This window comes from Tamandua tetradactyla, chromosome 26 (assembly GCF_023851605.1).
Source record: "Tamandua tetradactyla isolate mTamTet1 chromosome 26, mTamTet1.pri, whole genome shotgun sequence".
NCBI lineage: Eukaryota > Metazoa > Chordata > Mammalia > Pilosa > Myrmecophagidae > Tamandua > Tamandua tetradactyla.
This window is the reverse complement of record NC_135352.1, coordinates 20,183,507-20,195,897: the sequence shown is the minus strand read 5'-3', so window position 1 is coordinate 20,195,897 and position 12,391 is coordinate 20,183,507. Positions and strand designations below refer to the sequence as shown.

The following is a 12,391-nucleotide window of genomic DNA, read 5'->3' as shown; positions in this document are numbered from 1 at the left end:
TGTGAGTGTTATATAACTGGAATAACAAAAGCGAATTCGAGGCAGGAAAGAAGTTCTCTAGGGTTTATTTAGAGTAGGAGGTAAACCGAGATTAATCATTACCTTCTTTGTTCCAGGGGTCACATTTCAAGAGCATCCCTGCCAAAATCCTCTACCATCCTAGTCTCTTGTGTTTCCCACTATACCTGGGTTGGCAAAATTTTTTTGTAAATTGACCAAACAGTAAATATTTTTGGTTTGCATGTCATATGGCCTCTGTCAAAATTATTCAACACTGCTGTTCTAGAGTGAAAACAGCCATAAATAATAACTAAGCTAATGGGCGTTTCCAGTGAACTTTATTTATTAAACAGCCAGCAGGGCAGAATTGACCAGCAGCTATAATTTGCTCACTATTGGTCTAGAAGTCCTTCTCAAACAGCAGAAAATCATGTTTGAAAGTGTTAAAAGGCCAAATAAACACACGTGTGAAACCACAGAGCAGGTCTTATCTATTTACAGAAGCCCCATCCTAGTTGGTTAATAACTCTTCCTTGAGAAGAATAGGTATTAAAAAGGGAGTTAGAAACAAAGTACTTGATATTGTAGACAGGTAGTATTTATTCTGTTGCTTTCTTCACAAAATGGAAACTTCGTAATTTTCCAAAGTTCTGAACCAAAAATAAATTTTAGAAGCATTTTTCATAGTTTGAAAAAATTCCTTAATATACTTTGCTGGTTTATAAACATCTAGCCCAGATCATCTTCTTGTTAGCAAGACGAGGAAATACAGATTCCTGTTACATATGCTCTTTAGGCACAAGACAAAAATTTAGTGTGTATGCATATAAATATACGTGTGTGTGTTTCACCAGTAAAAAATATTTTTGACTAAATATTTTAAATTGATGCCAAAAAGAAACCATAGGTATCAGGTGATAAGTTTGTTTCCTTCCAATGATAGGTTTAATTTTTAACCCTTGGTCCTTTGAATGTGATCTTATTTGAAAATAGGGTTTTTGAAGACATTAGCAGTAAAAATGATACCAAACTGGATTAGGGTGGGCCCTAATCAATTATCACTGGTACCTTTTAAGAAGGGGAAAATTCAACACAGATAAGCAGAAGGGAGAACACCATGTGATAACTGAGGCAGAGAATGCCATGTTTACCAGCAAGCGATCTCAGGAAGCCGAGAGAAAAATAAAGAACAGATTCTTCCCCACAAACTTTAGCAGAAACATGGCTCTGCTAACACCTTAACTTCAGACTTCTAGCTTCTAGAACTGTGAGATAATAAATTTCTGTTGATACAGGCCACCTAGACTGTGGGGCACTTTGTTATGGCAATCCCAGCAAACTAAGACAACGTTCGTCCATGTTAACGATGAGTTGGTTAAATTCAGAGAAAATTCAGATCCACGGTCTTATAGAGAAAATGCTATGATTGAGACTATGGAAATTGATAAAATGAACTTTACTCCATCACCAAAACAGTCCAGTTGAATGGGTAAGTGGCCAACACTTGAATGAGGCTTTAGTCGTCTCATCCCTCTAATTTGCTCAGATATAGCCAAGGACCAGTAAAGTGTAGTCACCTTTCAACGGTAAATTTATAATTAAAAAATATTTCACATGACAGATATGCATTAAGAATACCCAAACATATCTGGCTTTACAGAGTTTACATAGAAGGTGCTATTTCACCTCAGAATCTCATACACACAGGGGGTCTCTGGAGGAAAGCTGTAGCCATCTTCTTTGGGAAAAAAAAATGTAGCTGTTTCTGACTCAAAAATTCCTCCTCTCTTAAATATAGCATATAATCTTCCAGGTCGTTGCTTCTCAGAATGTGGCCTCTAAATCAACAGAATCAGTCTCACCTGGGAATTTGTGAGACGTTCAATTATTGGGTCCCCTTTGCACCTACTGAATCAGAAACTCTTGATGTAGGGACCAGCAACCTGTGATTCTGATGCATGTTAAAAATTTGAGAATCACTGCTCCACAGTGAGCAAAACTCAATAATGACATTTGGGGTGGATAAGAGGCAAAGAATGCATGGTGAGAATGTTTATATATAATTTGGGGGCAATAAGATAACTGGGCCCATATAAACAAATGTTTGAACACGTCTGTTTTTCATAGGAGGTATGATCAATATATTATACTTGAATGTATACGTCTTTTGTAAAATTAAACTTTGAGGCATGGCACTAAGACTAAATATTATTACAAATATTATTGTGTAATATTTTAAAATATTACACAATCCATTCTTGGTACCATATTATTCTCATTTTCTTAGACAATGAAACTGAATTTATTGGGTCATTCAGACATTTTACTCAGTAATTGAAAGTTTGAATTCTATAATAGCATATTATTTCCCTTTTTTAAATGTTTTTAACATAAGTTTATTGAGACATGCCTTACGCACTTAGACATCATGACATGAATTCAGTGTTTAGCACTGTATTATATTTTGGAAGAATGAAGAAAAAATGTAATTGTAATAGTGCATATTAATAATACCTTTTTAAATGTTTCTGAGTGGCTCAATCAGGTAGTTTTGTTATAGGATATTATCTATTTTATTTACATGGTCATTACTGACCTTTCAACAAATTGTACTCAAATTAGAAAAAAAAAAATTATTGAACAATTTTTAAATTTTTCAACAATTTTTAATTATTTGAACTCTAAAGTTCCCTTTTCACATTCAAGAGATATTTTTGTAGTAACAATTATATCTTGCTTCTTTATAATAAAGTTTTCCTCAAAATTATATTTGAAACCATATATTTAATTAGAGCTGTATTATTCATTGGCTTTTATGATCACTAGGGAATATAATTTCTATTAAGCAGAAATTAAACTTTTAAAAGTATCTTCTGCCTCTTTAATTTTTATTCTTTAATTTTATTATTTAACCAAATGATTTACTTTAAAAAATACAGTACTTACTTGAATGGTAAAGGCTGTTCAAAGAAATTTCAATATTCTAAGTGAATTGTTTATGTAATATTAATTGAATTGCCTTAGGTTCAAAATGTTTATGTTGGTTTTTAAAAATAGCAAAGGACCATTTTATATTTATGCAAATTTCCCTTCAGTATTATCAAGATTTTATAAGAATTTAACGAACATATGGCGATTTTGATCAGCTTGACACTGTGGAACAAATTTACCTTTGCAATATAAACATTGTATAATTGTTCGTAAAGTGTACTGCCTTAGCCAATTCTCAAAATGCTCAAAAGTTATTTGGTTTTTGTCTCATTAATTCTTTTTCTTTTTTTAACAACACTTTGGGAAAAATTCCATGGGCCTCATAACAAAGAACACCTTTGCTATTTCTAAATGAATGCTGTCAGTATCATTCGTTTTCTCATGTAGAAAATATGAATATTAGTCATCCACTCTGTAAATTTACATTATAAAATATGTGCCCATTTATACTATTAAAAGTCGCTGGAATGTGTGTGGGTTTGTATTAGTGTGTCAAGAAAATAATGAATAATTTTATACATTTTTCTAATTACAAGAAAAATACTTAAATAAAATTTATTGTCATATTTGACAATAAATGCATTTGACAATACATTTTTAATAAATTTTTAACTGCTGAACTGCAAATGACCGGAATATAATCTTTGATGTATTCTTATGTATAATTTATATAAATGTTAAAACAAGGATTTGCCTCTTTAGTTTTTCTTAATGAAACATGTGCAGTTAAAGTCTTTACCAATAGGTGGTGCTAGAAAGTTTTCTATTAATTCCCATAGATGAACTTGAGAAAATGCACTAAAACGATTTCTAAATAAGAAAAAGTATTATAAAATCAAATGTACCTAACTAATGCTTGTTGAATTGTTTTGTTACAGCTTCATCGAAGACAGTCCGGCTAGTTGGTGGTGGCGGGCCCCACGAGGGCAGAGTTGAGGTCTTCCATGCCGGCCAGTGGGGCACCATTTGTGATGACCACTGGGAGCTGAATGGGGGACAGGTGATCTGCAGGAGTTTGGGATACCAAGGGGTTCGAAGTGTGCATAAGCAAGCTTATTTTGGACAAGGTAATTTAAAGAACCCTGTGCTTTTTAAAAAATGAAACGCTGGCATTCTTTAAATACACAGAGGTAAGTATAGCTAGGGAAGAAAGAAATCGGAGTGGAATTGTTAAAATGGTCTTTCCTGGGTAGAAATAAAAAGAAAAGGAGTAATAAAAAATGAATGATATGCTCTCAGATAGCCTTTAATGCTTAAATTTCACTTTGACTCAATATGTCAGTTGGAGAACAACTGGCATAGAGGAAAATAAAGTGATTGGCGAGGAATAGGAGATAAAATAGGAAAAAAAGTAAATTATCCACAAGCCTTGACATACCATGGGAAGCTGAGCTGACAGGTCTGGGTCTGGTGGGCAACTGAGCATGTGTCACTTCTGGAAGGAGTTACTTAAAAGAGGATAAGAGAAAGAAAGGCTGTCACTGTTTCTTTCTCTACCATGGCTAGTCACTGTACTTGCAAAGAGCAGTTACTCCTTCAGGGTGGGTGTATGTGATTCCTTGGGGTATTTCAGGGAGGTAAAAGCAGAGGCTAGCACCTTCCTCTCTCATTTCATGGATAAGAACCAGTGACTACCCATGGTAGACAAGGAAACAATTAACAGCCTTTCTTTATCTTATCCTCTTAAGAATGTGACTGGAAATAACGAAAGACAGACATTACTTTCCCTTCTATCTGAGGGTATAAAAGATTTAATAATTCTTCAGCATTTGTATATTTTTGCCAATATGATTCAGTAACCTGTTCTCTAAGGAGAGAATTTGCAGGTGACAAAATATTTGAATGTATACCAGTGACATTTCCACCGTCTCCTTTCTTTTTCTAACGTGGCATCTTATAATAGGTTTTATGTATTTTTAAACATGTATTAGTGTTTAGCTTCTGAATGCTAAAGAGATTCAGAAAAGGTAGTCATACATATAGAATAAAATCTTAGTCAATATTTCCTATTTAGTTAATGAGATGGTAGTTATGGAGGAAATTGTGGAATGGTAACCCATACCAAACTTTGAAATCTCTTCTGTAACAAATTTCAATGTACTTTGAAAATAATTGCTTTTTCTTTTTTTGAATATGTATAATATTTCACAATGAAAATGTGAAAAAAAACATTCACACATGAGAAAAAAAGGTAGTTATAATATTTGAGATTATTTAGTTTTATGGGTTTACATTTTCTTTTTTTTTCTTTTAGTAGTTTTATAAAGGGTACCTCCTATTTAAAGAAAAGTATCATGGGAGGGATTGAATGAGAAAACAATACAAATTGCATTTACAGGTCCATTGAATACATATTTAAGAATCTATTCTATTTCAAGGTATTTTTTTTCCCAAAGCTTAATGGGTTTATTTGGGGTGAGGGAGCAGGGAAAAGGTAGGTACGAGAGCAAAACAGTGAAAGCAGATGGCAGCCAGCGAAAGGAAAGAGAAAATGGCCCTGGATCTCGGTTCTGGGAGCTGTGGTTTAAAGGTACAGTGACGTCGGAAGGGGTGGTTGCCTACTAGGTGGTGTGTTGCCCCTTGACTGGGTGGGGGCTTATGATATGATTGGTTGCTGGGGCTCTGACACACTGTTCTGTCTCTAAAATATCAGGCTCCGCAAAAGAAGCTGAGAGAAAGAAACCGAGAGGCCTCCAGATTACAGAGTCCATTTTATATGTAAAGGTCCTTTTCTGAGACCTGATGTTCCTTTTTATTTTAATAAAATTGACTGGAGTTAGGGGTTAGGTTTGTGGGGGTGCTCTAGCCCAGTTCAAAGAAATTTTTAGAGGGAGCAGGGATGTTGCACTCTTTCTTAAGCTACTTCCTGCAGACAAAAGGGTGTAGTTGGGGCAGGGGGAGGGGGATAAATTGCTTCAAGCCGAGGGCGGGGGGGGGGGGGGAGCATCATTAATTGGGTTCAGTTGGAACAGGCTGGTAGTGAAGTTCTTGTTGTGACAGATGTAGGTTTTCAAATTTCTGCTGCAGCAGGAGTATGTTCTCAGAGTTCTGTTGGTTGGTCACAGCTGCTATGACCTATGAACAAACTTAGACATTGTAAAAGGCAGGGGGCTAGGAGGAAAATTAATAGGAAGATAATTAAGGGCTTAATGAGGGGGAGCAGAATAGCTCATAAAGGGGTAGAGAAGAATGAAAGAAAATCTGAGAGAAAGTTTTCTTACCAAGATGAATTTGCATTTGCTATTATACTTGCATAAGAGTAATGAATGCTACAAGGCATTTTTGCCAACTTCACAAAACGCAGTCATGATATAAAAATTGTGTATAATATGTAAGAAATTATTCGTGATTTTTAAAATTGTCAGTAAATGTTATTGGGATGGTCATTTTCCCTATGAATACATACAACTAAAGATGTAGATATTGGGTGACCTTTATCTTACTGTCTAAATATGATAATTCTCCAAGGACTATGCCACCCAAAAAATAAGATTTAAGTTTCTTGATTCCATAAGGGCTATTCTTCTAGATATTTGTGGATGAGTAACAAAATACAGAGGAAATTGTATGCATAATTTCAGAGATGAAATAGCATTTCCAGAGAGTTTTATCTGCAGTGATAAAATACAGAAGCATGTCAAATTATTGCACCAGAAGATTAGAAGATAAATTTCTTAAATGCAAAAGTGATATTGTTGTGATATCATCCTTTTTTTTTTTTTTGGCTTTTAAAAGGGGGAATTTATTAAGTTGCAAATCCACAGTTCTAAGGCTGTGAAAATGTCTCAACTAAAGCAAGGCTATAGAAATGTCCAATCTAAGGCATCCAGGGAAAGACACCTCAGTTGAAGAAGGCCGATTATTGACCACAATTATGGCCTTTATCCCTTTCCCCAAATAAATTCATTGCCTCAGATCACATCATAGAGTTAAGAAGAGGTGCCAAGTTATAAAGCTTTCAGAGGCAGGAAAGATTATTTAATTTCATGAAGAAGATAGACAAAAATAACTGAGAGTGGTAATAAAGAGAGTTTCTGCTCCCAGGGGCAGCCCCTTAACTCTGCATAAAGGTCTGAATAGAAGAAACAAAGGAAGTACAAAATATCCAGCCTGCAATTTGCCACAATCAAGTAGATCTTTGGGGTATCCTAAGTTCTTATCTCTACTATATCTTTAGACCTTTTTTTCCAGCTTGAAAATAATGGGACAAAAACCATTCTTGCACCTACAAAATTTGCTACCAAAGTGAAACATTTTCAAGGTCAATTACCTAGAATTCTATTTTATTTTTCTGAGAAGGGGAAAATAAAAATTCCCCAACTCTTGGCCTCTGGAGAATTACATGAATAACTCAGTCATTTAGAAGACTGGGTTGCTAATCTTAGTTTCAACAATGGTACGTGCAGAGAGAATCTGTCTCATGATAACTAAGGTCCATGGCTTAAAGGCTGTTGTTTTTAAATATATAATGTTATAAAATATTTCAACTAACTGTTGGCATCTATGAAGTAGACATCTGCAGTTCTAAAAAAAGAGGACATACAAGTATCATTCCTGGCTTCTCACTCTTCTGGAAAATAGCTAAAATTTATTTAGTTTTTGAAATAATATGTAGATGATTTGGATTCCTAGGATGTGCCTTCTTGGACAAAATGCAGTGTTGTTTGCCAATTGTTCAGAGAATCCAATGAATAGGCCAGCCCAAAAAGGAAAAATAATTTATAATGCATTTCCCCAAGATGAGTTCTTCTGTTGCTTACATTAACCAGAGAATTGACAATTCAGGCTTTAGATTTGCTTGTCTCAGAAACAAACCTGGTACTCCAGTTTATCAATCTCCTATACCTTGAGCTAAACCTTTAATCTCTCACAAAGAGAACCAAACTCAGAGAAACAGCAGTAGTATATGTATTTTAATTCAGGTGAAACCAATGAGCTTTGGCAAAACACAACCTGTGATATGACAATGAACAAGCAAGATGTTGTATCCTTAGCTTTATTTTTTTGTGTGTGAGCATGAAGCCTGGCCAAGGACTTCAAAGATGTGCTTCCACTGGAATTCCAAAATAGGTGGGAAACACACCATGGGAGACTACTGTTTTTTTGTTTTGTTTTTGGCATGGGCAGGCTCCAGGAATCAAACCTGGGTTTCCAGCAGAGCAGGCAAGAATTCTGCCACCGAGCCACCCGTACGCCTCCCGAAACTATTGTTTTAAGATCACATTAGTTTTAAAGCCTAGTCTCAAAGGGAAACTGTGCTTTCCCCAAAGCTTGTATTCATTCCTACTCATATCTCAAGGATTCCCAGGCTAAAACACTGGTGAGAGGGAAAAGAAAAAAAGTAACCCAAGATAATGGGCAAGAAAAATTTTCCATTTAAATTACTAATGAACAGTAGAGTCTAGTCTCTCACATGAAATTGTTCATTTGGCTATATGGAGATAATTTTCTCAAGAAAACTGACAGCTTCTCTAATATGAATGTCTACTTTTTTTGTGGACTGTGTATTAGTGGAAGTTGTTGATTTAGAGTTTTATTATAACAAAACAATAAGGTGTGTCAGCATTTTGGCTTTCCTTTCACATTTTCCATGTTCCTAGTGAAGCAAATAGGAGACCATGGATTTTATAACTAAAATGTTGTGAGTTTAAACCTTTGCTTGGCAACTTATATCTAAGAGTTTAGATTTTTCTTTCCAGTAAAATGGAAATAACAATACCAACCTGGCAGATTGTTTTGAATATTAAATGAGCTAGCATAGAGAAACTGCCCACCACCACGCCTGCCATATAGTGTGGCTCACTAGTGACAGATTTCACTGCTAGAAACAATATAAGCTGCATAATTACAAGTTGATTTATCATTCTCTTTGAAAGGTGAGAGTCAGATTAGTATTATTATATACTTTTTGTATGATGTATGGCAGGGTCAAATTTCATTCTTTCTCCATGTAAGTATCGTTATTGCAGTACCATTCGTTGAATTTTTTTGTTTGTTTGTTTTTGTTGGTTTCTTTGTTTGTTTTGGGAAGTGCATGTGCCAGGGATTGAACCAGGGTCTCCAAGAATTTCACCACTGAACCACCCTCGCACCCCCAGATCAGTAGTATTTTATACAATGACATCAGTGGTGCTCAAAGGACCTTAAAGAACCATGTATTAATATGATTTTTCTGTTGTGCAAAAGTGTGACTGAAGGTACATTCTTTGCAGGAACTCAACTCTGTACCAACCCGACTCTTGTTTCAACTGTCTGCCTAGAGTTCAGTGCCAAACAACTGAAGAAAGATTATGAGAATTTTAAAATAATAAAGCAAGATGAACTGGGAGAAAGAAGTAACAGAACTGACATTATTTCTTCCAAAGCAAAAAAATAACTGAAAAATAGATTTCATGATCCACTTCACTATACATTGTATTTGAAGAAACAGGCTTACATTATATATTTTGGCTTAGACATGGCAAACAACCTTTTTATGTAAAGCTGTTTAAACTCCTTATTTTTCCACTCCTCTACTTTAAATTTACAGTTTCATTCAGGTAGAAAGGAAAAAGCAATTTTAAACACAGAACAGAGACAAGAAAGAAACTTAGAAATATGAGTAAAAAAGAGGGGACAGACACAGAGAGAGATGCATTAGATTCCTAATTATTTATCATTGTCTTAGAAAAAGTAAACAGGAAGAATCAGGAAAATATTATAAATGATTACCAACAGTAAAACAAGAAAATAAATCTTGAATTTATTCTCTATATAATTCCTCCATTACAGAAAGAATAAAATTTTCTGGACATAGTTTCCCAGCTTCTTTTTTTTTTTTTTTCCTTCTGGTTTTAAAATAGCAAACCTGGCTTACTAGAGATAATCCTTGTGAGATTTAAAAACAATTAGTTTTGCAGCTGTAAGCAAAGTGATTTATAGGAATACAGCTTAAAGCACACTTCTTTAAATAGGTTCTTTCATGTGGGTGCATCGTTTGCCTGAAGTAGAAAATTCTTTGTTTTTCCTGAGTAGCCAAAAAGGTTAAATTTAGGAAGCACTTATCTTACATGGGACAGGGAAGGAAGAATGAGTCATTCCCGTCTTTCTCTCCAGGTTTGCCAACCCCTTGTCCCTGATGTCTCCCTGTAACAAACTTGGATGTGTCTTAGTAGACAATGGTGCTATCTCTGGACATCTGTACCAGCCTGTATGCTCAGTTATATCTGGGTCCAGAGCAGCTATCTCATCTTCTCCTAAATTTAAAATATGAACACTCCAACCTGAAAGCAAACTCAAAAGATAATTCTAGATACAATGACATATTCCGTAATAATCTCTAAGTGGCATTTTTAAAACTTCAAGGATAAACAGAAGGAGATAAAAAATATAACCCAGCACCTCTGAATGATCTTTTAGTGAATGGCAATAAAAATAATCCCAAATATTAGTAAAACTTATCGACAGATCAGAATTCAAATTCTTATATACTGGTGATATAAATGCATGGATATTGGGTATTACTAAAACTAACATAAAGCCTATAATATTCATAATATCTCTGTTTCATTACATATAATTACAATACTAAGTATTGAATTGTACTATTTATTGTGTGGCCATGAGAAATGGAAATTACAGCCTAAGATTTTCATAAAGAAAGAAGCCTGACAGGTCACAAAACTAGTCCAAATTTTACACAGCTATTAAATGGAAGTCAAGATTCATGCCTTAACCTGATCCTCAGTCCATGTTTTATCCATAGACAGATGCCCTTCTTCGGTTTTTAATCTTTTAAGAATTTCAGTCCTAAAAGAGATTCAGCGTTTTATAGAATTGTAAAGGTTGATGAACTTTTAGAGCTATTTTAGTTCAACCACCTTAGTCTGCACTTGATAAAATTGAGGGAAGATAAGTGCCTTTTCCACAGCCACAAAACTAGAATCCAGAATTATACTCCCAGGTTCACCTACTCTTCTCTATTTTGACTCCCATTTCATTTTCTACTTTGATGCAAAGTTCAGTGATTTTTCCAAAGGAGAAACAGTTGGAAAAGTAATTCCCAAGCAAAAGTCTTAAAAGTACTGTAAACACATGCCAACCAGGCAGGACTGTATATAATTAAAATGCAGTCAGATACTTTCTACTATTTGTGATTTTTGCAGACACAAAAACAGCCAATTTGTCCTTCCTGGAACCTCAAACATTGTAAAGGCAATCACAGATATATAGATGGATAGATGAGTAAACAGATGGAAAAGTATTATGGACAAATGGACAGATGGATGAATGGATGACAGACAGAAAACAGAGAGGGGGAGGGACAGACGATTGTAGAATAAAAACACTTCTAAAATAGACAACAGCAATTTTGCATAGGTTTCTTCTGAGTAGAAATGATAGTTTGGGGGGGTGGGAAGCAACCAATGACAATAGAAAAAACAAAAATCCTTTAGTAGCAGTATTACCTAAAGAAATGAAAATAAATTTGTTTTTTAATCTTTGAGGTTTATGTGAGGATAAAATGTTATGAATTTTATGCTACCGTTGCATTAATTTTTTAATGCAGGAAACAGTTTGGAGTAAGATGGGAAATATGTACTAAATAAAAATTTCCCTTAGGGCAATACTTCTGAATATATTAATGTAAAAGTAAACAAATCTTTAGAAATTATTTCTATAACTCTATTAGGGCTTATATATATCCAATGAATACCACAAAGTTTCAAATGTCATTGTGTTCTGTTGTTTAGCTTTATCTTCTCTGTTATTCTGAGCAAGTCATACATTCTTTCTAAGTCTTGGCTTATTTACTGATGAAATGGCAATAACTGCTATTATTTCACAAGGCTGTTTTAAGAAATGAATTTTAAAAATCATATGTGAAAAGATATAGAAGATTGTCTTATATGTAGGCATTCAAAACACATTTGCTGTCTGAATCTTTTCTACATTGCACAAGACCTAAGTTACTGAATAACACAACATACATATACCATATGTACTCAGTGAGAAAAGCAGAGGACTAGGAGACAGAGGTTCTGGATGCAAGCTGCAGGTCTGCCACTGATGACATAAGCAACCCAGCTGCTTTAGTAATCTAGAGCATAAGCACTCAATAGGTCGGCAGTTCCTATAGTTGGGATTTTTTTCTATTTACTCATATTAGATACTCAGAAAAGATTTGTTGAATGATGGAATCTAATAATGCTTGGATTGGAGTAAATGTCTGAAAGTTAAGAATGAACTGCTATAGATCCCTTCCTAGTTTCTACATGTGTCCCAAGACTCTTTGTGATGTAGATTCACATAGATGATCTATTAAAGTTTATTTCCTTTCTGATTTCTAGACTACAAATAAACTAATCTGAACTCTTCTTAGAGAAAATCATTCCTTAGTCTGCAGTTTCATAAGAATGTA

The 12,391-nt window shown here is 34.5% G+C and overlaps 1 protein-coding gene and 1 long non-coding RNA gene across 5 annotated transcripts in view; one reads left to right on the top strand and one right to left on the bottom strand.

Annotated features, from left to right (window-relative positions):
• The window catches only part of LOC143669742 (uncharacterized), a 266,208-nt gene that overhangs the window by 168,480 nt on the left and 85,337 nt on the right, over window positions 1-12,391 (bottom strand). The window lies entirely within an intron of this gene.
• MSR1 (macrophage scavenger receptor 1) overlaps window positions 1-12,391 on the top strand; it is a 98,654-nt gene that overhangs the window by 84,225 nt on the left and 2,038 nt on the right. For both annotated transcript variants that reach the window (XM_077144340.1, XM_077144339.1), the window contains exon 9: window positions 3,870-4,058. In XM_077144340.1, coding sequence (XP_077000455.1) covers window positions 3,870-4,058 — 189 coding nt within the window. The remainder of the gene's footprint in view (window positions 1-3,869; window positions 4,059-12,391) is intronic.